Source organism: Drosophila takahashii, chromosome 3R (genome assembly GCF_030179915.1).
Source record: "Drosophila takahashii strain IR98-3 E-12201 chromosome 3R, DtakHiC1v2, whole genome shotgun sequence".
Classification (NCBI taxonomy): domain Eukaryota; kingdom Metazoa; phylum Arthropoda; class Insecta; order Diptera; family Drosophilidae; genus Drosophila; species Drosophila takahashii.
This window is the reverse complement of record NC_091681.1, coordinates 37,555,513-37,575,046: the sequence shown is the minus strand read 5'-3', so window position 1 is coordinate 37,575,046 and position 19,534 is coordinate 37,555,513. Positions and strand designations below refer to the sequence as shown.

At 44.4% G+C, this 19,534-nt stretch overlaps 6 protein-coding genes across 8 annotated transcripts; 3 read left to right on the top strand and 3 right to left on the bottom strand.

The window, feature by feature from the left end:
• Positions 1 to 143: 143 nt before the first annotated feature.
• Positions 144 to 1,756, top strand: p38a (p38a MAP kinase). The gene is made up of 2 exons (XM_017160399.3): positions 144 to 342; positions 401 to 1,756. The coding sequence occupies exon 2, from the start codon at positions 430 to 432 to the stop codon at positions 1,528 to 1,530; it is 1,101 nt and encodes a 366-aa protein (XP_017015888.2). The 5' UTR covers positions 144 to 342; positions 401 to 429; the 3' UTR covers positions 1,531 to 1,756.
• A 149-nt stretch (positions 1,757 to 1,905) lies between these two features.
• p38c (p38c MAP kinase) lies at positions 1,906 to 3,216 on the top strand. The gene is made up of 2 exons (XM_070216604.1): positions 1,906 to 2,053; positions 2,107 to 3,216. The coding sequence occupies exon 2, from the start codon at positions 2,122 to 2,124 to the stop codon at positions 3,214 to 3,216; it is 1,095 nt and encodes a 364-aa protein (XP_070072705.1). The 5' UTR covers positions 1,906 to 2,053; positions 2,107 to 2,121.
• A 261-nt stretch (positions 3,217 to 3,477) lies between these two features.
• On the top strand, positions 3,478 to 4,981 carry Slimp (Seryl-tRNA synthetase-like insect mitochondrial protein). The gene has a single exon (XM_017160417.3). It carries the CDS (start codon positions 3,517 to 3,519, stop codon positions 4,909 to 4,911), a length of 1,395 nt encoding a protein of 464 aa, XP_017015906.2. The 5' UTR covers positions 3,478 to 3,516; the 3' UTR covers positions 4,912 to 4,981.
• Kal1 (Kallmann syndrome 1) lies at positions 4,909 to 12,163 on the bottom strand. 2 transcript variants are annotated; one of them, XM_017160415.3, is made up of 7 exons: positions 11,888 to 12,163; positions 6,899 to 7,519; positions 6,720 to 6,838; positions 6,463 to 6,656; positions 5,621 to 6,000; positions 5,488 to 5,554; positions 4,909 to 5,209 (listed from the first exon to the last, which is right to left on the bottom strand). In XM_017160415.3, exons 2-7 carry the CDS (start codon positions 7,501 to 7,503, stop codon positions 5,033 to 5,035), a joined length of 1,542 nt encoding a protein of 513 aa, XP_017015904.2. In that variant the 5' UTR covers positions 7,504 to 7,519; positions 11,888 to 12,163; the 3' UTR covers positions 4,909 to 5,032. The 2 variants fall into 2 exon arrangements, with proteins under 2 accessions (XP_017015904.2, XP_070073516.1); XM_070217415.1 differs by having other exon boundaries at positions 6,723 to 6,838.
• An 866-nt stretch (positions 12,164 to 13,029) lies between these two features.
• Npc2f (Niemann-Pick type C-2f) lies at positions 13,030 to 16,831 on the bottom strand. 2 transcript variants are annotated; one of them, XM_017160409.2, is made up of 4 exons: positions 16,766 to 16,831; positions 14,580 to 14,687; positions 13,698 to 13,867; positions 13,030 to 13,415 (listed from the first exon to the last, which is right to left on the bottom strand). In XM_017160409.2, the coding sequence occupies exons 2-4, from the start codon at positions 14,626 to 14,628 to the stop codon at positions 13,329 to 13,331; spliced, it is 306 nt and encodes a 101-aa protein (XP_017015898.1). In that variant the 5' UTR covers positions 14,629 to 14,687; positions 16,766 to 16,831; the 3' UTR covers positions 13,030 to 13,328. The 2 variants fall into 2 exon arrangements, with proteins under 2 accessions (XP_017015898.1, XP_017015897.2); XM_017160408.3 differs by lacking the exon at positions 16,766 to 16,831 and adding an exon at positions 16,035 to 16,384.
• Positions 16,708 to 19,417, bottom strand: Sec10 (Exocyst complex component Sec10). Its single transcript, XM_017160406.3, has 6 exons — positions 19,296 to 19,417; positions 18,330 to 19,234; positions 17,684 to 18,271; positions 17,430 to 17,619; positions 17,050 to 17,367; positions 16,708 to 16,982 (listed from the first exon to the last, which is right to left on the bottom strand). Exons 1-6 carry the CDS (start codon positions 19,326 to 19,328, stop codon positions 16,884 to 16,886), a joined length of 2,133 nt encoding a protein of 710 aa, XP_017015895.1. The 5' UTR covers positions 19,329 to 19,417; the 3' UTR covers positions 16,708 to 16,883.
• Positions 19,418 to 19,534: the final 117 nt, after the last annotated feature.

The following is a 19,534-nucleotide window of genomic DNA, read 5'->3' as shown; positions in this document are numbered from 1 at the left end:
TTAATATATACATTTAATATACATACATTTGCTGACTTGCTATAAAAAATGCCTTAAAAAATAAATTCTCTATTTACAATGGTAACATTCTCTGTATAAGTAAAATATTACTTACCATTTCTAATTAATTTCTAGCACGTTCCATTATGAAAGTGTAGTGCACTCGCGAGTCTCCTACGATCGTTTCGCTGGCGATCTGATTCACGGATTCCTAACACGCATCGGAATGGAGTAATAGCGCAAATATAGGAAATATGCCAGCCAGCAGTACTTAGTTGTTGATATTCTTGGGCGTGGAGCAGAGGTCCGTACTATTTTCGCAGAGCGCGCCTCCAGATAAACGTAATCAGCGTGGTATTTTCGATCGCACGGCCTTTAATCGTTAATATCTCGTTGGTAGGTGACGCCCTTAAACAGCACAGAGAAACCATGTCTGCGTCCATAACAAAGAAGTTCTACAAGTTGGACATCAACCGGACGGAATGGGAGATCCCGGAGATATATCAGGAGCTGCAGCCCGTGGGATCGGGAGCCTACGGACAGGTTTCGAAGGCCAAGGTGCGGGGCACCAACATGCATGTGGCCATCAAAAAGCTGGCCAGGCCCTTTCAATCCGCCGTCCATGCCAAGCGGACGTATCGGGAGCTGCGGCTGCTGAAGCACATGGATCATGAGAACGTCATAGGATTGCTGGACATATTCAATCCGCATCAGGCGAACGCTTCGCTGGAGAACTTCCAGCAGGTCTACCTGGTCACCCACTTGATGGACGCCGATCTGAACAACATCATACGGATGCAGCACCTGTCCGATGACCATGTTCAGTTCCTGGTCTACCAGATACTCCGCGGCTTGAAGTACATCCACAGCGCGGGAGTGATCCATCGTGACCTAAAGCCCTCGAACATTGCAGTCAACGAGGACTGCGAGCTGAGGATTCTAGATTTCGGATTGGCGCGTCCCACGGAGAACGAGATGACGGGCTATGTGGCCACGCGTTGGTACCGCGCCCCCGAGATCATGCTCAACTGGATGCACTACAACCAGACGGTGGACATCTGGTCGGTGGGCTGCATCATGGCGGAACTTATCACCCGACGCACCTTGTTCCCCGGCACCGATCACATCCACCAGCTGAACTTGATCATGGAAATGCTGGGCACGCCACCGGCCGACTTTATGAAGAAGATCTCCTCGGAGAGCGCACGCTCCTACATCGCCTCACTGCCGCCCATGAAGAGGCGCAGTTTCAAGAAGGTCTTCGAGAACGCCAACCCACTGGCCATCGATCTGCTGGAGAAGATGCTGGAGCTGGACGCCGAGAAGCGGATCACCGCCGAGGAGGCACTAGCCCATCCGTACCTGGAGAAGTACGCGGAGCCCAGCGACGAGCAGACATCGCCGCCGTACGATCACAGCTTCGAGGACATGGATCTGCCGGTGGACAAGTGGAAGGAGCTGATCTACAAGGAGGTCACCAACTTTAAGCCGCCGCCCTCGTTTGCTCAGGTTCTCAAGGATGTCAAGTGAAACCCCATAAGGATTTCAAGTATTAAACAGGGCCATTTATTTTTTATACCGTTTTATATTTACTTATAGCTTTGTTCAAACGATGCCTTTTGTACTCAAATGTAGTTTTCCTGTTTTGTACGATGTTTTATCAATTTATTATGGCTTGCCACTAATGTTGTACTGTAGATTTTACAATAAATTCGTTTTTCAAAAAACAAAGTTTTTCAAAATGTCACGAAATTAACTCAATTGATATGTTTCTTGATTGGTTTATTTTCGAATTGACTTTGTTTATCTTCTCTGTTTATATTTTCTGGTCGTAATGTTGTAAGTTACAATAAATTCGATTTTCAAAAAAAAAAAAATTTTCCAAATGTGACGAAATATTGCAATTTTGATTCAATTGATATGTTTCTTGATTGGTTTATTTCCGAATTGACTTTGTTTATCTGTGTTTATATTTTCCGGTCGTAAAGAGAGCTAAATGACTAACTTGCTGATTAGATTCCGAGAAATCTTTGATAAGAATTGCATTTAAGGGGTAAGTACGCAATTCCGTAATTTCAGTATACTTTCTATTGTCGAACTTTAAAGATATTTTTTGACAGAATGGCGCGATTCACGAGAGTTCAAGTAAATCAAAGCACTTGGGAGTTTCCAGACATATACGAGATCGTGAGGCCCATGGGCGAAGGTTCCTTTGGTCAGGTGGCCAGGATGAGGCTACTTGGCGGTCAAATGGATGATGTGGCCATGAAGAAGCTGGTGCAGCCTTTCGAGAGAGAAGAGGATGCCAAGGGCGCCTATCGCGAGATTCGCCTGCTGAAGCACATGGATCACCGGAATGTTATCAGCCTGCTCCATGTTTTTCATCCCCCGCTGCAAGGGAACGATTTTCAGCAGGTCTATCTGGTGACTCAACTGATGGACGAGAACCTGCACAGATTTTCCCGCTCAAACAGGATCTCCCAGTACCAAATTAGGTACATCCTCTACCAAATATTGCGAGGTCTAAGGTACATTCACAGCGCCGGCGTTCTTCATCGCGATCTGAAGCCCGGTAATATAGCGATTAATCAAAATATGGAGGTGCGAATTCTCGACTTCGGTTTGGCCCGTTTGTCCAGCAAAAATATGTCGGACTATGTTGGAACCGTTTGGTACCGGGCCCCCGAACTGCTCTTCCTCCGGGATCAGTACACAAATGCCATCGATATGTGGTCTGTCGGTTGCATCCTGGCGGAACTTATCTCTGGTCATGTCCTCTTTCCTGGCGACTGCTATTTTAATCAACTAGAGCGCCTGCTGGACATAATGGGCTCGCCGTCGGAGGAGTTCATCAGCGGCATAAACATGAAGCATTCTCGTAATTACCTGGAAAAGTACGGCTATCGCGAAAAACGCCACTTTCCGCAAATGTTTCCGAATGCCGATCCTTTGGCCCTGGATTTGATGGAAGAAATGCTGGAAATGCTTCCCGAAAACCGTATAACAGCGGATGAGGCCATAAATCATCCATTTCTTAGGGATTTCATTGAGCCTCACCATCGTGACGAGGACCTCGCACCAGCCTATGATCAAAACTTTGAAAATATGGTACTCCCTGTTAATTGCTGGAAGGAACTTATTTCCCACGAAATTCAGAATTTTAGACCACCTCCATTTTATGCGGAAGCTTTGGAAAGGTCTTATATGCAGCAGTAGCCTTAAACTTATGAAAATGAATAACATTATGAATAAATAAAACATATATAAATAATAAAGATACATTTTTAAAAGTAGCTCGAAATCGATTTTAAAACTTAAAAAAAAGTTGATAAACGAATTTTTATATTTAATTACAAATTAAATTTTTTTCAAATGAATTATAAATTATTATTTTCAAATAAAAAGTAACGACTTCCGGTGTGAGAATACCCCTAACAAATAATCTAGATCTGGCAACGCCGGTAACAGCTGACTCTGCCGGTTGCTTTTGTTGTTGCACTTTTGATCATAACAAAAATGTTGAGCTTTAGCAAAGTATTAAAAAACTGCCTTTCGGCCAGGAAAACGTGCAGCAGGCGCATCTCGGCCCTCTATATAACCGGCGACAAGGCCAACGAGAACTATGTGACTCTGCAGCCGTATCTGGACTTCAAGGGAACCTTCAGCGACCGCCAATCTTTGGAGCACAGCATCGCCAGCCGGAAACTGGACATTCGATTGGAAACGGTGCTCGGCAAGTACGAGAAATATGGGCGGCACCACGCCCAGCTGGCTAGGGTCTCCGAGGAGCGGGAGGCGGTGACCAGGCAACTGAAGGAGCTAACCAAATCCGGCGGCAGTGCGGAGCAACTGGAGGAGCTGAAAGAGCGTGGGAAATCGTTGCGCAACGATCTAAAGTCTCTGAAGCAGGCACTCTATCCCATCGAGGATGACTTTATACATGACTACCTGCACCTGCCCAACCGCCTGCATGCAGAGTGTCCCACTGGCGGCGAGGAGAAGCTACTCTATCGACATGGCTTGCCTAAAACGGAACTAAAAACCACCTCCCACTTGGAACGCCGGGAACTTGTACACTTTGTGGACAACAATCGGTATTATATGATGGAGCAGGCTGCTCACTTCGATGTCAATGCCATGCAATCCCTGACCCGGTACTTTGTTAACCAAGGGGACTTCATCCAAACAGCCAATCCGGACTTTGTGCGTTGTGTTCTCCTGGAAGCGAATGCCACACCTTTGAACGACTATCATTTGGTGCAGGAGGAGCATTTGCAGAACAAGATCAACACCGCCTTTCTGACCGGCGGAGCCTCCTTCGAGAGCTACCTGGGCGCCATGACCAAGCTGTGCGTCTATCCCTCCGTGCTGCCCCTGCGTTATGTGTGCTGTGGTCGTAGTTACAACAAAGCGGAAGCGGAGTTATATGGACCTACGCCCAGTCTTTATACGGCGACCCAAACGAATGCGGTGCAGAGCTTTGTGGCCACTCAAACGGCGCAGGAAGCGGACGCCCAACTAGAGCACATTCTCAGTCTAGCGATTGACTTTTACAAAGCTTTGGATATTCCCTTCCGGGTGGTTTATGCTCCAGCAGAGGCACTCACTCCCTCGGAGAGTCTCCGGGCAGTCCTGGAGGTATATGCACCATCGCTTCAGCGCTACGTTTGCGTGGGAAGGATCAGCAACTATGGAGACTTTGTGTCCAAGCGGATTCTCTTCAGCACAAGGCGAGAGAAGCACTACGATTTCCTGCATCTGGTGGGTGGACCCGTGCTATACACCTCCCGTCTAATAGCAGCTCTTCTGGAACACGGCATTCGCCTCGAAGACTGCAAACTATTGGGTGCCACTAACCAGAAACCCACTCATCAGCAGGACTTGCAGCAGTTCAAGGACCTTTTCACGTAGAAAACGATCTTTGTTTGTTTCCAGGTGTCCTTAAGTCTAACAATAAGTAAAAGTTAAGTTTTACATACAATTATTTACAATCTAGTGTAATCTCATGGTCAGCAGTGGGATTAGCAGTGGGCTAATCGCTACACTTGATCTGCAGCTTGGGGAATCTCTTGCGGAAGTTCTCGCACTTGGGCGTGGTGAAGGTGAAGACGTTCCTCGAGTCGTCCAGCACGGAATTGGGACTGGATCGCGGTACCCTCAGCACATAGGTGGTGTTGTACTTGAGCTTGCTGAATTCGAGAGGGTCCCGCTGCAATTATAAGGAAAAATAGATTAGTACACCTATGCCATATCCCCATTTCCCTTCATCATTTCGAATGGCATTCAAGCATTTTGATTGGCATTTGGCCACGTACTGGCTATTGGTTAGACGTGTTTTTCGTGTCAAAAGGAGGAAACACGATTGCGCCTTGTAAAAACAATACCCCATGGTCAACGATGTTCCCGGTGGTCCGGCCAATCGGCACGAAATATTCCGACATGTGGCTCGTGGCTTCCATCATCAACATCATCAAGGGTATTACTTACTTTGGCGCGAATCGCGCGGAACTCTCGCTGCTCGCAGTTCGTCTCCTGGGGACACAGTTCATAGACCCTGTGATGAGGCATGAAATCTCTGCATTTAGTTGCCCGAAAATGTCTGTTTACAAATTGTACTCACTTCTCCTTGTGCGGCTGGAAGCCCAGAATCTGCACAATCATGCCGAACTTCCGGTTCAGCCGGAAGCCCACTTCATATGTGGTCGCCGCCGCGGTCCGGTTCGCAATATTGGGCGAAATCTCATTGAGGCCAGCGGGCGCCGGGGTCGTGACCCGTTCCGAACTGATGGAGCTGCTAATGTGATGGTGCCTGCGCCTGTTCCCGTTCCCCTGACCGGAGCACTGGAGCGGTGTGATGGGCTCCAAAGGCTGCAGCGTCGTGTTGAACAACATGGACAACTTTTCGGACTTGAGGCGACGCGAACCTATGTACGAGATGGCCTGCACCTGGATGTAGTACGAGGAGTTGGCCAGTAGTTTCTTGATCTCGAACTGATGGGTCTGAAAAAATCAGAAGTTAATTGATATGATGATGCCACCCAAAAAAAAACTTGATATGATATGAATATCGATTTTACGTTATGTGGTATTAATTTTGACTTGATATGCTCGAATAGCAATCCTGTTCGAGTTTCGAACATGTCTTTCTCCCTCCCACTCATCTAACCTTAAGCGCTATCTGGCTCTATTTCGAATCTCCAAGAGAGAGAAATGGGTATGAAGATCGATTTTACGTTATGTGGTATCAATGTGGTATCGAAATGTATTTAACAAGCCATTTCAAATTAGAAAATGTCTTTCTCCCTCCCACTCATCTAACTTTAAGCGCTATCTGGCTCTACTTCGAATATCCGAGAGAGAGAAATCGGTATTGCATGGTAAAAACGATATGCCAGAAATTTACCATGCGCATATCGATTTAACCACGACATATTTTATTCTGTGTATCCCAAATAAACTCACATCTTTAACATAGGTGTCCAGCGTGATCATCGAGGCCTCTGCACTATTCACATATAAAGACCAACTGATCTTGTACTTCTCCACGGGCAGGTTCGACTTGGAGGGACACCAAACCAGCTTCACGTTCATGTAGCGTCCATCAAACTGCTTGGCGATGATTTTGGAGTCGTTGGGCGCTTTCGGTGGCTTGGGATCTAAGGGGTTATAGCGTGGTGTGGCTCAAGGTTAGAAGGGAAAGACCAGATTAAGCTACTCACTGCCTGTTGAGGGAAAGGGATCGCTGGGCTCTGAGTATCCCCGGAAGCCAAAGGCATTGACGGCAGCCACTCGAACCTGGTACCAGCGTCCTGGTCGCATATGAAAGAAAATGTAGGTGCTGTGGGAGAAAAACCTATTGGAAAAGGAATTCTATGGTAAGATCCAAAGTTCAACTTACTGCTTGCTGTGTCCTATGTTCTCCTCCATGGTCTTCTCCACCTTCTGCCACTGCCAAGGTCCCAGTTTCCTTTCCGCAAAGTGCTTGCCTATGTGGAAACGCACCTCCACGTGGAAGTAGTAGACCAGCAGCGAGGATTCGATTTTCAGATCCACGGCATGTCCTCGGGATCTCCGAAAGTACAGGATCCTGGGTATTGGCGGTAGCTGTGTGTTGTTCCTAACGCCCAGCGGTTCCACGCACATGGGACCACAACTGGAGGCACAGCACTTCTGCACCTCGGGGCATTCATGATCGTACTGGCAGTTGTCCAGGCAGGAGAGCCTCGCCCGCGTCTGCCTGCCGATTTTGGGGCAACTGCCTGCCCTGGGTCCCAGCAGCAGCTCCTGGATGCACTTGTCCAGGCACTGATCTCGGCCACTGCCGCACTTGGCCAGGCACTGCAGCTCCAGAATCTTATCCTTGACATCGTTACTATCCCGGAACCAGTGGGCCACCTTCTGTCGCTGCAGTTGATTGGATGTGGAGGATGTGGATGTGGAGGAGCTGAAGGAGGAGGCTCCTAGAACGAGCAGCGCCAGCAGCGCCACTTGCATGCTGCCCATCCTCGGCGATTGCAATCTGCAAATGATCAGGCGTCAGGTGATCAGATCTCTCGGTTTCTGGACATTCCGTGCGTTCGTAATTTGTGCCGATCATCAGCAGCAGCAGCAGCCCGCTGATTATGCTGAAGGATCACCCCCGCTCAGCCACCCCTTCGCCTCGATCTCGGTGGGAGCCGGCAACCGGTTTCACCCATTTTGCATGACCAACTAACTAATCATTCCTCGCATTTGTGCCCCACCGACCGACCCCGAAGTCGAGGCAATGAAAATGCAAAAAAATACATAAATGTATCTCAAGTGCTTGACAGGACTTCAAAGCGCGCATCATAGTGCGTGCCACGAGAGCATCGGACGGACGGCCAGACGAGGCCAGCTATCTTCATTCTGGGATGACTCCTTGATGCCCTACTCTCTAGTGGTTCGGTTGTAGAGGAAGGAACTGCAGGGTCTTAGGTTTATTGGTGGTTAAGTAAGAGTATTGAACAGATTTGATGTAATTCATGATGATATAATAGATGTTATTGGTTCTATTACTTAAAAATTTATAGGGAGCCATCCTATCTTTAGTTTATTAATTTTAAATATTAAAAAAATATATTAGAGTGTTACCTTAAATTAATTTATATAAATGTTGTATCCTTTAACACCTTTATTGTGAAGTTTTATCATATTTTTTTAAGTTTGTGTAGTTTCTACTTGGATCTTTCATGATGTACCTATTATATTTATAATATTACTACCGACTTTGATAGACTTCGAAAAAGTATTTGAAATAGTTTCCAATTGAAACGTTTTGCAAGTGTAGAGATCTTCGCACCTTTCTAAATACTGACAGCTTCTTTCGTCTTAATTTTGCATCGCCGATTCCTGGAAGCCTAGAACCTCGAAGTTCTTCACCTGCTTGCCGTAGAGCCCATCAATATATCGATGTGCTCGCATCGATTCCATGTAGGGTATTTAGCACGCAAATGGGAAACTAATGTTTTATGGTATGGTCGATGGTCGTCGGTTTATGTTGTTGTTTTGGTTTTTGTTGCCGTTCGACTGCGTGTGAATGTGCAGGCAGCGAAAACAAAATTGAGAAAAATACGACTACGACGAATGTGCGAGAGCTGCAAGTGGATGTCACCACATCTATAGCCACATCCATGGGCACATCCATAGCCACATTTGCAGTCGCAGGGGCAGCAGAAGCAGAAGCACCACCAGCAGCAGCCTCATCAGATCAGAAGCCTAGCCAGCAGATGCCGCACATACCAAGGCGATACAGACACTCTGGGAGCAGTCGAGTGGAGAAGTGGTGCAGCGATGCGGCGGTTGGTGGTTGGTGGGGCAGCCAGGAGATGCCAGGCCCCAGCACAGTGGGGGTCAATAATATAGCTACCTATTCTATTACATTTATTTTTCAATAAATAAGTGTATGCTAGTAATTGAAAAAACAAGGATCAATGAACTCTAATAAAAATAATTTTATTTTAAAAGATTAGTTGTGTTAACCTTCTCACAGCATCTAATGTTCATCAAATATCTTTAGTCAAGGCCAACACTACGTATGAGTAATTTATATGGATCACAAAATAACAGGCTTAGTTGAAAAAAAAGAATAATCCTTCAATGTTTTAAGTTAGATTCACATTTTTAGGTTCATATCAATCGGACTATTGTTATAATCTCCAGTTAAATTATATTTTACTGCCAATATTTCCAATAGGTTCTCCCCTAAAAGCATGCAATGATTTTTAAGATCTTAAAGTCAGATAATGTATACCGCTTATAAAACTAAAATAAAATGCTTTTATAAGTTATTAAAATACCATTTTCTGTAAAAGAATATTCCTTGCCCTTAAAGGATTCTGAAACCAATATAAATAGAAATTCTCTAATTTATCATTTATAATTTCAGCCAAATCAATAGTCCTTTTTTGCTGACCGCTGCTGTGGGGACTGCCACTCCGACTGGGATGCGATGGATTGGGGGCCAAGGAGCTCGGAATGGCCGCGGGGAGGGCAGGGGAGGGCAGGGGAGGCCCGGGGCGGCCTAACTGAGGGACATTAAGCGACAAATGAATGTGCGCGACGATCGACGCAAGAAGATGAAGCGGCGACTGCGACGACGACGATCGCCAAGAGCAGACGAGATGAAATGCACCAAGTTCCGCGGAACGAAAAATTTGCAACAAAATTGGGCAGTAAAGCGTCGGCAGTGCGGTATTGTGGGTAGGGGTATGGGGATCAGGAATGGGGGATGAGGATCGCTTCCACGACTCTTCCAGATGAATGGGCTCTGCGGCTGACGCTGATGAGACAGTCGAGTCGCAGCCAGGCTGGCTGCCGTTGCGTAGAGGCGATTAATTGCTTTTAACGATTCAAAAATTCAAAATTACTTTTTATGCTTCACGCACACCAAGGCGAAAAGGCACTTGGCGAGCATAGCTCAGCACACATTCAATGCACTGGGAGAAATTGGTGAAATAAATTTTAAGCATTTCGGAGGGATTGTTGTCCTTTAAAAATAAATAACCGAAAATGTTCTCTTGAAGCAAGAAATCAATGGATTTTACCTTTCAGTAATTTAAGTTATTATATTGATTTTATTATATTTTTTTTTAAAAACTATATTGTACCAAAAAAAAAAAAAAAATTTCTAACCCATAATTTCTTTGAGTGTACATACAGGGGAGTTGTTAAGGAGGGCAGCAGATGGAAATGGGGATGAGGATGATGGGGGGCACTAAGATCCGGATCGATTTCGTTGACGTCGTTGCTGTGATAAATCGTTGGTGGTTGCTGCTTCTGTTGGAGTGTTGCTTTTGTTTTGCCTCCAGTTGCAGCTCCGTATCCATCTGCAACCCCTCCCCTTCCCCGATTCCTGATCCTCCATTTGGGGCTTAGTACAATGGCAATCCGGCGACAATGGCCAGCAAACTCAAAGCAACAGCAGCAGAAGCAACAACTGTGTGTAATATGATGCAAATCGTTTAACACTTTGACCAACAGCAGCAACGTCATCGCATTGTTGCCTTTGCCTCTGCCAAAGTGCATTGGTGGTAAAAAAAAAAAGAAAATAAAAAACGTTAATGTTCCAAGAGGGGCAAGTAACAAAACACCAGCAAGGGGGCAGGGGAACAATCATCAATTTTGGGGGCCAAGCCAGAACGGCGAGATCAAATTGAGAAGTTCGATGGTCTCGCAGGGCGTGGGGAGCTCCACATTACCCACGATCATTGCTGAATCACAGTTATCCATAATGTAAATATCAACTGAATGTTTACTGTTGTGCATTAAAAGAAATCGTGAAGTTCCCTTCTCAAATATCATGAAAATAAAGTATAGTATGCGTCAGAAGTCAACGCTTTCGATGCATGCAAATTTATAGCCTAAACAATTCATCATCAGCAAGTATTTAAGTATTTAGAAATATTAATTATTTAAGAGTGAATATTTTAAGTTTGAAATCTATATTCTGTAAATGAAGATCCAATAAAACACTTTAAAAAGAGCCAGAAACTTGAGAAACCATTTAGCCAATTTGAGATGACCTAGCTTCCCCATGCTAGAAACTTGGTATCGTTCCCTTTGTTGTCAAGTGCGGTATCCCCGGATCACATTGTGCCATTTAAGCCCGCGAGGAAATCCAAGCACTACCAATGGAAGCCCATTTATGGGGTTCAAGCACCCAGCTGGGCATGTGCTCAAGCTCAAGCTCAACCGGAGCGAAACGGAGTAGGATGTGTGTCCATGGCGGTGTCGGGTTCTACGTCAGGTTCCGAACCCGAAGCCGTGCTCAAGGTTCAGCGATATGATATGTCGTGTGTACATTCATACTCGTACTTCCGATTATAGAATTGTCTTAAAAATCTCCCCTGGGCGGTCTCATCTCAGAGCTTTAAGTCTATTTGAAAAGTTCCGAAGATATGGCAGATAGGATTTTTAATATTATAAGTTATAACTGAAGTGTTTAAAAATTAAATTGCTTTTTGTTTATGAAAGGATGCAGTAATATTGGTCTTATGCTACTTTCCAAATTTTAATCATATTTGATAGATTTCATGTTCGATTTTACGCTACTTTTCAAATTTTAATCATATTCGTTAGATTTTATGTTCGATTTTGGGGATAGATGTTTCTTATCGAATTTATTTTCTCAGTGCTATAAAGGCAAAAACGCCGGTACCCCAAATGTCCGGCTAAGAGAGCTTTCGCCGTGTGAAAAGAGATGTGGCCGCATGTCACCCGTGCACTATACTATCCTATGGGATCCATATCCATCCCCTGGGGCACCCCTATACCACCACCATCCGCAATTAGCACGCAGGCAATCTCATTTACGCCGACGGAATTGCGCAAATGGCGAGCAGTGCGAAACACTTTTTTGGGTACTCACGGTAATGGAAACACTTTCGGGGGAAACACTTTCGGATGCACTGGCTCCACACTGCGATCTCGTACGCCTACGCAGCCGGAGCGCCTTCTTTGATCGCCTGCTGCCACTTTATTGTTTAATTCGCCGCGCACTGTTCCGATTTCCGTTCCTGGGAACTGGAAACTTGGAGCCCGATCCAATCCAAAACTGAGGACAAACCGAAACCGAATCTAAATCTGAATCAGAAGCAGAATCAGAATCTCAAGTGGGAGCTCTTTCGTGCGACCGTTGCGCTGCAGCCGCCAAGTGACACACTGAACGCCACGGACTCGGACTGCAGGGCTCGGGCTCCAATTCTCCCGTTCTCCCACCGCTCTCTCTCGCGCACAGTGGGCGATTTTGAATTCACTTAGTTTCTATATATTACCAAAATAATAAAATAAAACTTTGTATTTATATACATTTTATTTAACATTTGAATTACCTAACTTAATTTCTCTCAACATAATTAAGAAAAGGTTTGAATCAAATTTTGTTTTTACGACGAAATATTACGACAACTTTAAAAAATAAAATAAATAAATACACCTCGCGAATTCGTAAGCTTCATGATTATATTTATACCCGTTACTCGTAGAGTAAAAGGGTATATTGTATTCGTGCAAAAGTATGTAACAAGGAGAAGGAAGCGTTTCCGACCCCATAAAGTATATATATACTTGATCAGGATCACTAGCCGAGTCGATCTAGCCATGTCCGTCTGTCCGTCTGTCTGTCCGTCTGTCCGTCTGTCTGTCTGTATGAACGCTGAGATCTCAGAAACTATAAAAGCTAGAAGATTGGAATTTTGCATGCAGATTTTAGGAGTTCCTACGCAGCGCAAGTTTGTTTCAAAATGGTGCCACGCCCCTTCTAACGCCCACAATCGCTTATATACGATTTAAAAAATTTTAATATTTTGGAAAAGTAAAAATGCAGTTTTATTGTGTTTATCAATACCTATCGAAATGTAGAAGAAATTTTTCAAATCGGACCATTCGTGTAAAAGTTATGCGTGATCAACGTTTTCTATCTCTATCTCCATCTCCCTCGCACTCCCTTTACCTGAGTAACGGCTATCTGATAGTCGGGGCACCCGACTATACCGTTCCCTCTTGTTTCTGAATATATTTTTTAGTTATTTGTTCCACTGTGCTGTGCTCCACTTGCTTTTCTTACTCCCTCTCCTCTCAGCATCTTTCGGTCAGTGTGTGTGCCAAAACAGAGATCTCCACCTCCATCTCCTTCTCCGCCTCCCTGTTACTCTCGCTCTGCTCTCCCTTTCTACTACTACGATGCCGCGCCTCCCTCATTTTCATTCAAAATTTCATTAAAGGATGCACACACGCACGCACGCACACCCACACACACACCGGTCTGTTGATTTGCATGCACCAATTACTTTATTTTCGTGATTACACATTTACACTGTGATTACAACGGGAACCTGGAAACAGATTAGGTTCTGATCGTTCGCATCCTTGGATTCCCACAACATGCTGCCTTTCATCTGCAACACAGAGGGAAATGTTGGGGTAATTTTAGATTGGTTCGAAAATATGTATTTCAAATTGAATATCTTTTGATATAAGAAAATATGTATTTCAAATTGAATATCAAAAGATATTACCATGTATTTCTTTAATTTCAATATATATATTTTTGAATATTTATTTGTTTAAAGTTAGATTTTTAACTAATATTACAAAGGAAACTGTAAAAAATTTAAATTTGAATATGTTAAAATATCTTTTGTATTTTATTTGAATTTATAAGTAGATTCTAAACTTACCACCGGAAGAGTTTCGTTTACATAGACGTTGGCCCAATAAGCCTTGCCATCACTCGCGCTTTCTATACATCCATGATCCCCGTCGCAAGGATCAGGAGTTATGGCCGCCGTGGTCTTTATGTAGTTGAACACCCATCGTACTTCGTGCTTAAGAAAGGATACGCCATTGCCTGTAAAAAACATTTATTAGTCAGATTTATAAAGTGAAAGTTTCCGAAAAATATCCTCAAAAAAACCTTAAATATTATTAAATTTATGTGTACTATTATTTTGGCCCCAGGTGTACTATTGTTTATAAGTATCCAAACTCTGTTCCAATTATCAGAATCTGTTTTGCATGCTCCCTTTAATCTTAATGTTTGGCCAATCTTTGTTATAGCCCCCTATCGGGTATTGGTACTCCAAATGTTCGATTCGTGCTGAGATCAATCGCTTCGATTTCGTCTCCATTTCTGCTGATTCATCAAAATATCATTAAGCATTCATTATTTTATTTATGAACCGACTTTGGGGCGGGGCCCCGGGCTGCAATCGATGTCAATATCGCAACGACTGCATCGAGGTAAACAGTAGTAGAGCAGCAGGAAATTTGGTGAAATTTCGTAGATTTACAATCTTGGATCAATTATATTTACGGCAGGTGCTTATCGCTATTGCCATCATCATTTGAGCACGCAGTGGCTGTTCCACTACCGAATACTCTGGGTTTTCGGGGGGTTCTAGGTGTTCTATACATCCGCCATCCACCTGATCGAAATTCGAATTTCGCCCGCACTAGATCTATTTTTGTTTCCGACTGACTTTTGCTCACAGAAAGCGAGGAATTCCGAATGCACGGATCTGGTGTTATCAGTGCGTTTGCGTTGAAACATTTGTACTTACCATTATCATCGAAGCGCACGGTAACCTTAATGGTCGCTTTTCGGGCCATGGAGCAAGGCAGTGTCGTACAGCTCTCGATCTCCAGGTAGCTGACCTGGTACAAAGAGCCTGAAAAAGAGGAAGAAAATAATATTCAATTAGTTTGGGTTAAAAATAATAAACTTATGAAAATATGCTGTCTTCTATAACCTTTCTTTTAAAGTAGTATAATCTTAGTATTGGGAACACCCAAGTTAGATAAATTCTTATCCTGAAGCAAACATTGATTACGTGACATTGTACATGCCACTTCCACCTACATGGCAACAAATTAACAATTTAGCTTTAATAAAAAACTTTCACAGCAACTAAGCTGAGTTATCTGCGATCGACACAGACGTACACCTATATAATCACAATAATCTACAATCTGTGACCAAGTGCACTTCTCAAGGCCTTCAAACAGTTTCTATCTTTAAAATGAACCATGTTCAGCTGTAGATTACACCATTCACTTAATGAAGTTCTTTAATTGATTACTAAGCTCTATCCTCTCTGGGGCGTTTGCCTGTCTATCAACGTACCAGGTAATCCCCCATAAGGGCGTCATATCGGTTTGTTTACAGTTCCTCCAATCTAGAACATAAATCATTGATTTACTGAGCACAGTCCATAAATACTCCATTTAATCAAAAATCGTAAAAACCAGAATTCAATTAGTAGACTGTGGACTGGGAAACTATAGAAGGTTGACGAAGTTTTAATGCTCTTAAATAAACCAAACGAGGTGCCTAATTAAAAATAGTTTTCAATTTATTTTTGCATGGCTACAAACTGATTTAATAATCTTGTTTTATAGACCCTAAATCAGATTTTGTTTTAGTTTCGATAAGAGACCTGACCCAATGAATCACTTTTTACCATATCAAAAAATTTATAATGCATACAGATCATTTTCGTTGATGTCATTCGAAACCTATTTTCAAAATATAATCTGATAGTAGTTTTCGATTGATTAATTATGGTAATATATCATAAATTCTATTTATCATATCACGCCGTATATCATTTGCGCGACACAATCGGGGAAATACCCTTTATGGTAGTTGTATTTTATTTAAAGAGTGTAATTTTGTTTGCGGAAGCAGCAGTTTAAGTCAGGTGAGATTGGGCTCAATGGTATTTACAATGGTCCTAATCAAAATACTTACTACTCGATGACGCTACAAAATATTTAATTCATAGAACTTGGGTTGATCTCTTTTTTCGAAGATGGTCGGTGAGGAGCGATCATGAAAATATAGAAACTAATGAAGCCTGTTTTTTCTAGATTGGATTTTGTGGTAGGTCGATTTTTAAATGGATTTTTGTAAATAAGATAAAATTTAAAGGTAATATTTAAATTTCTGGGAATTAAGTTTAGTATTTCCTAACAAATCGACCCACCGGAAATCCCTGATTCTTGGTTTTACTCACCGCAGTCTTCGAAGGGCAGAGATCTTAGGGAAAGGTATTTATTGTAGACAGCATCTCTGGTGTCCTTTAACGTTCCGCCGGCAATTTGCTGGACAGCGCAAATAAACAAGAGTATTTTTAGGTAGTAACCCATAATGAAGGCGCCGTACATGGCTTTTAATCAAATCTTCGGGATCTCGATTCGCGATTTGATTAGAATATCGGGCAAACGCGTTTCGCGGAGGTGTGCAAATAGCTTCCAAATGTCAAAAACAATAACAAAGGGGTTCGATAATGGGGATCACGGGCTGGCAACGTTTCTTTGGGGCGATACGATTGGCTTGGTGGCTAATAGGTGACTGACACCCAGAATAGTGAGTCCCACCAAAAGTAGCCGGGCCGTATAATTGGCCTCTCTTCGATTGGAGAGAGGTAAACGTAAATAAATAAATACTTCTCGGGCGCTTGGGCCATAAACTTTGATTTATTGACTGAGAGCCGATTGGAGCAACTAACGCTGACTTTCGCTCCGCTTCTGACTGATAACGATTCACTCTGAAGATTTGGCAAGGGGACGTCCGTGACGTCGCCTGGGGGCTTGTGTGGGTCTAGGGAGTGGGTGGTTGGGCACGCGGGCACGCGTGTGAGTAGCGCCTATAAATACCGCCAAATAAATCAAGAGCCTGTGTCGATGTGTAGATAAAAGTAACCAGCCACTTGACTTTAATTGAAAGTTAAAGAACATAGCGAACCGTAATTAAATATTATTAGATAATGTCCCCTTCAATATATCAATTTAATCCGCAGACAGCACCGCGCGAGGTGGAAAATTTCGGAATGTGACTCATTCTGGTGGCAAAACTCCACTCCTCACTCGATAATGCCCTTCAGGTAATTGGTGTTCTTGATGATCCTGAAATCGGTGCGCAGCTGAATGAATTGCCGCACCACCGACTTGTCTAGGTAATTCTAAAGTGGATGAAATAATAGTAACATAAGACAGACAGTCGAAATTAAAGACACCGCACACACTTACCAGAGTGTCGCCCGTGCAAACCTCTTGGAGGTTTTGCGGCTTAACAAGTAATAGATTGCACAATGCATGCAGAATGTCAAAGAGCTGCGTCACCAGCGGACTATCCAGCTCGCGAATGCATTTGCGATACTCGTTCACGTCGCAAATGGCGCACATGGCTCCGGCCGTGTTGAACTGCATGGTCTGGAGATGATCATAGATCACCCGGTGCAGACGAGTTCCAAATTCGGTCAGCACATTCTGGAGGTTCTCTCCATCAACGCATTTCTTGATCTGTACGATGACGGGCTGAAGATTCTGAACGACTTGCAGGCAGGCCTGGAAAATATAATAGGAACTATTATATAAAAGCTCTTTATAAATAAAAATATATATCCTACCGCCGAGGAAATGGTATCCACATCAGTCTCCGGCTTGTAGTCGGTTTTCTTTTGTTCATACTGCAAGTAGACCTTGACCCAGCCAATGACAGCGCTGATGGAGCGGTCCAGACCCTGATCCAGCTTGGTCTCGATCTGCTCCATCAGAATACGCTTCTTGAACACATAGTCCGAGTATTTGGGCGTGTTGCTAGAAAAAGAAAATACATATGTTCAAGTAAAATGTAATTTAACAAAGTAAATCACATAGTTACCTCACACAGGGTATAACAGATGTGTGGCACAGCTTGTCAAGCAGATGAACAATGATATTTGTCTTTTGCACCACGTCAAAGAAGTACAGTTGGGGAAAGACCCTGCCCTCGGCCAGCGGCACCGCCTGCAGGCCCAATTCCAAAGCGTAATCCACATGCTCGTGCATAAGGAACCTCAGCAGAATGTCGTTGAGCTTGATGGCATTGCCGGGTAACTCATTCTCGTTGGACAGAAGACGGCAGCGTTTTAGCGAGGCCTTCGCCTCCTGCAGCATGTTGATGGCCAGCTCCTCGGAGAGGAACGTCTCGCCGCCATAGTCCTCGATCGCGGCAATATTAATGTTGGCCCGCGTGGCTATCAGCACCTCCATGTTGCGTCGAAAGCCCTTGGTGGTCGCCGTCTTCTGGTGCTTCTTGCTGGCATAGAACTTCTCCAGCTCCGTGGAGCACTTGGCTGTTAGGCACTTGGTCTCCATTTCGGCGTAGCCAGCCAAATGCTTCATGAAGATCTGCTGCGTCAGCTTCTGCAGCAAGTCGTCGTCTATGGTGGACATGTAGACTTGCAGATCCGTGGACAGTTTCAGTGTGCTGTTTTGTTTTAAAAATATATTAATATCATAAATGGAATACTATGTTAGTTACATACCGTGAGTACAATTCGTAGAGGGTTCGCAGGTATTTCTCCTCGTCTTTTTTGTCTTCCAGCTTGGTCATCGCGTACTGATGCAGCTTCAGCTGGTAGATGTTCAGTATAAACTTGGACATGACCTGCTGCGGATTGGCAAACACCTTCTGGATGATCTCGTAGTGGTGCTTGCACAGTGGCACAATGCCTATGAAGATGTCCTTGCCGCTGTATGGCTGCATTTGGCTCTGCTCGATGTACGCGTCCACGCACTGCGTGTAGCCCTTGAACTGGGACAGGATCTGGGCCAAAGTCTTCATGCGCTCGATGTCCTCGCTCTTCTGGGCGGTGGCAAACTCTTCGATCAGCCGCCGTTCAACCTCGTCGTACTTCTTTTCGATCTTCCGCTTGGACTCGGCAAAGTTCCCCGGCGGCAGATCCTGCGAGATGGCATAGAGCTTCTGGATCACATCGGCGGCCTCACTTAATCGAGCGGCATCCGCAAAGATATCATTTACAATCACTGGGCCGGCGGCCAGAAACTCGGACATAAAGTTGAGCAACTTCTGCGCCTCCACGGAGCGACTGCGCGGCGTGTTCACGTTCTCCAGCTGCTCGCCCAGGTGCATTATCTTGCCGGCCACCGAGTTGATCTTCTCGTCCAGCTGGCCAAACACATCGATGGCCGTTTGGTGGCGTTCCTGCAGCTTGGCGATTTTCTTGGCATGCGACTCCTTCTCCTGGCGCAGCGACTCCTCGAGCCGTTCGCACTTGCTCTGCTGCTTCTCCTGCAGGATCTTCAGGTCCTTGATCGTCTGGATGAAGGTGTCGTGAAGGGCCACAGGATGGAAATCCTCGCTGTTCTGCAGCTCGTTATTCGTGCGCCAGGTGAGGCGTTCTATGAACTCGCCCACCTCAAAGGGCTCCTGTGGGTTGTGGTTGATAAACTAAAACACTAAATTCAAGATAAATAACTAGTTAACCCACCTGTTCGAACTCCTCCATGTATTGGGACAGCATTATATAGTTTTCTGATTTTCCAGATGATCTGATTTATAGGCGTTTCTTTTGTTCTTCTTCTTCCTATTATTATTGTTGCTTCCGCTCAGCTGTTCTCTTTGGCGTTGCCACTCTGGTAAAATTTCTCTCAGCTGGCAATGCCGCGCGGTTTGTTTACGTTTTTGTTTGCACTTGGCCAAAAAATTCAAAAGTTTGGCGCTTGTTAT

What these genes read in the sequence shown, in the direction of transcription:
- Slimp (XM_017160417.3), top strand. Translation starts at nt 3,517, where the DNA reads ATGTTGAGCTTTAGCAAAGTATTAAAAAACTGCCTTTCGGCCAGGAAA.
- p38a (XM_017160399.3), top strand. Translation starts at nt 430, where the DNA reads ATGTCTGCGTCCATAACAAAGAAGTTCTACAAGTTGGACATCAACCGG.
- Npc2f (XM_017160408.3), bottom strand. Translation starts at nt 16,185, where the DNA reads ATGTACGGCGCCTTCATTATGGGTTACTACCTAAAAATACTCTTGTTT. An exon ending in TCTGCCCTTCGAAGACTGCG is followed by an intron (nt 14,688 to 16,034) that starts GTGAGTAAAACC and finishes CCTCTTTTTCAG; the next exon opens with GCTCTTTGTACCAGGTCAGC. An exon ending in TAAACGAAACTCTTCCGGTG is followed by an intron (nt 13,416 to 13,697) that starts GTAAGTTTAGAA and finishes TCTGTGTTGCAG; the next exon opens with ATGAAAGGCAGCATGTTGTG.
- p38c (XM_070216604.1), top strand. Translation starts at nt 2,122, where the DNA reads ATGGCGCGATTCACGAGAGTTCAAGTAAATCAAAGCACTTGGGAGTTT.
- Kal1 (XM_017160415.3), bottom strand. Translation starts at nt 7,503, where the DNA reads ATGGGCAGCATGCAAGTGGCGCTGCTGGCGCTGCTCGTTCTAGGAGCC. An exon ending in AACATAGGACACAGCAAGCA is followed by an intron (nt 6,839 to 6,898) that starts GTAAGTTGAACT and finishes TTTCTCCCACAG; the next exon opens with CACCTACATTTTCTTTCATA. An exon ending in TCCCTTTCCCTCAACAGGCA is followed by an intron (nt 6,657 to 6,719) that starts GTGAGTAGCTTA and finishes ATAACCCCTTAG; the next exon opens with ATCCCAAGCCACCGAAAGCG.
- Sec10 (XM_017160406.3), bottom strand. Translation starts at nt 19,328, where the DNA reads ATGCTGTCCCAATACATGGAGGAGTTCGAACAG. An exon ending in CTCTACGAATTGTACTCACG is followed by an intron (nt 18,272 to 18,329) that starts GTATGTAACTAA and finishes AAAACAAAACAG; the next exon opens with CACACTGAAACTGTCCACGG. An exon ending in TTTGCACGGGCGACACTCTG is followed by an intron (nt 16,983 to 17,049) that starts GTAAGTGTGTGC and finishes CATCCACTTTAG; the next exon opens with AATTACCTAGACAAGTCGGT.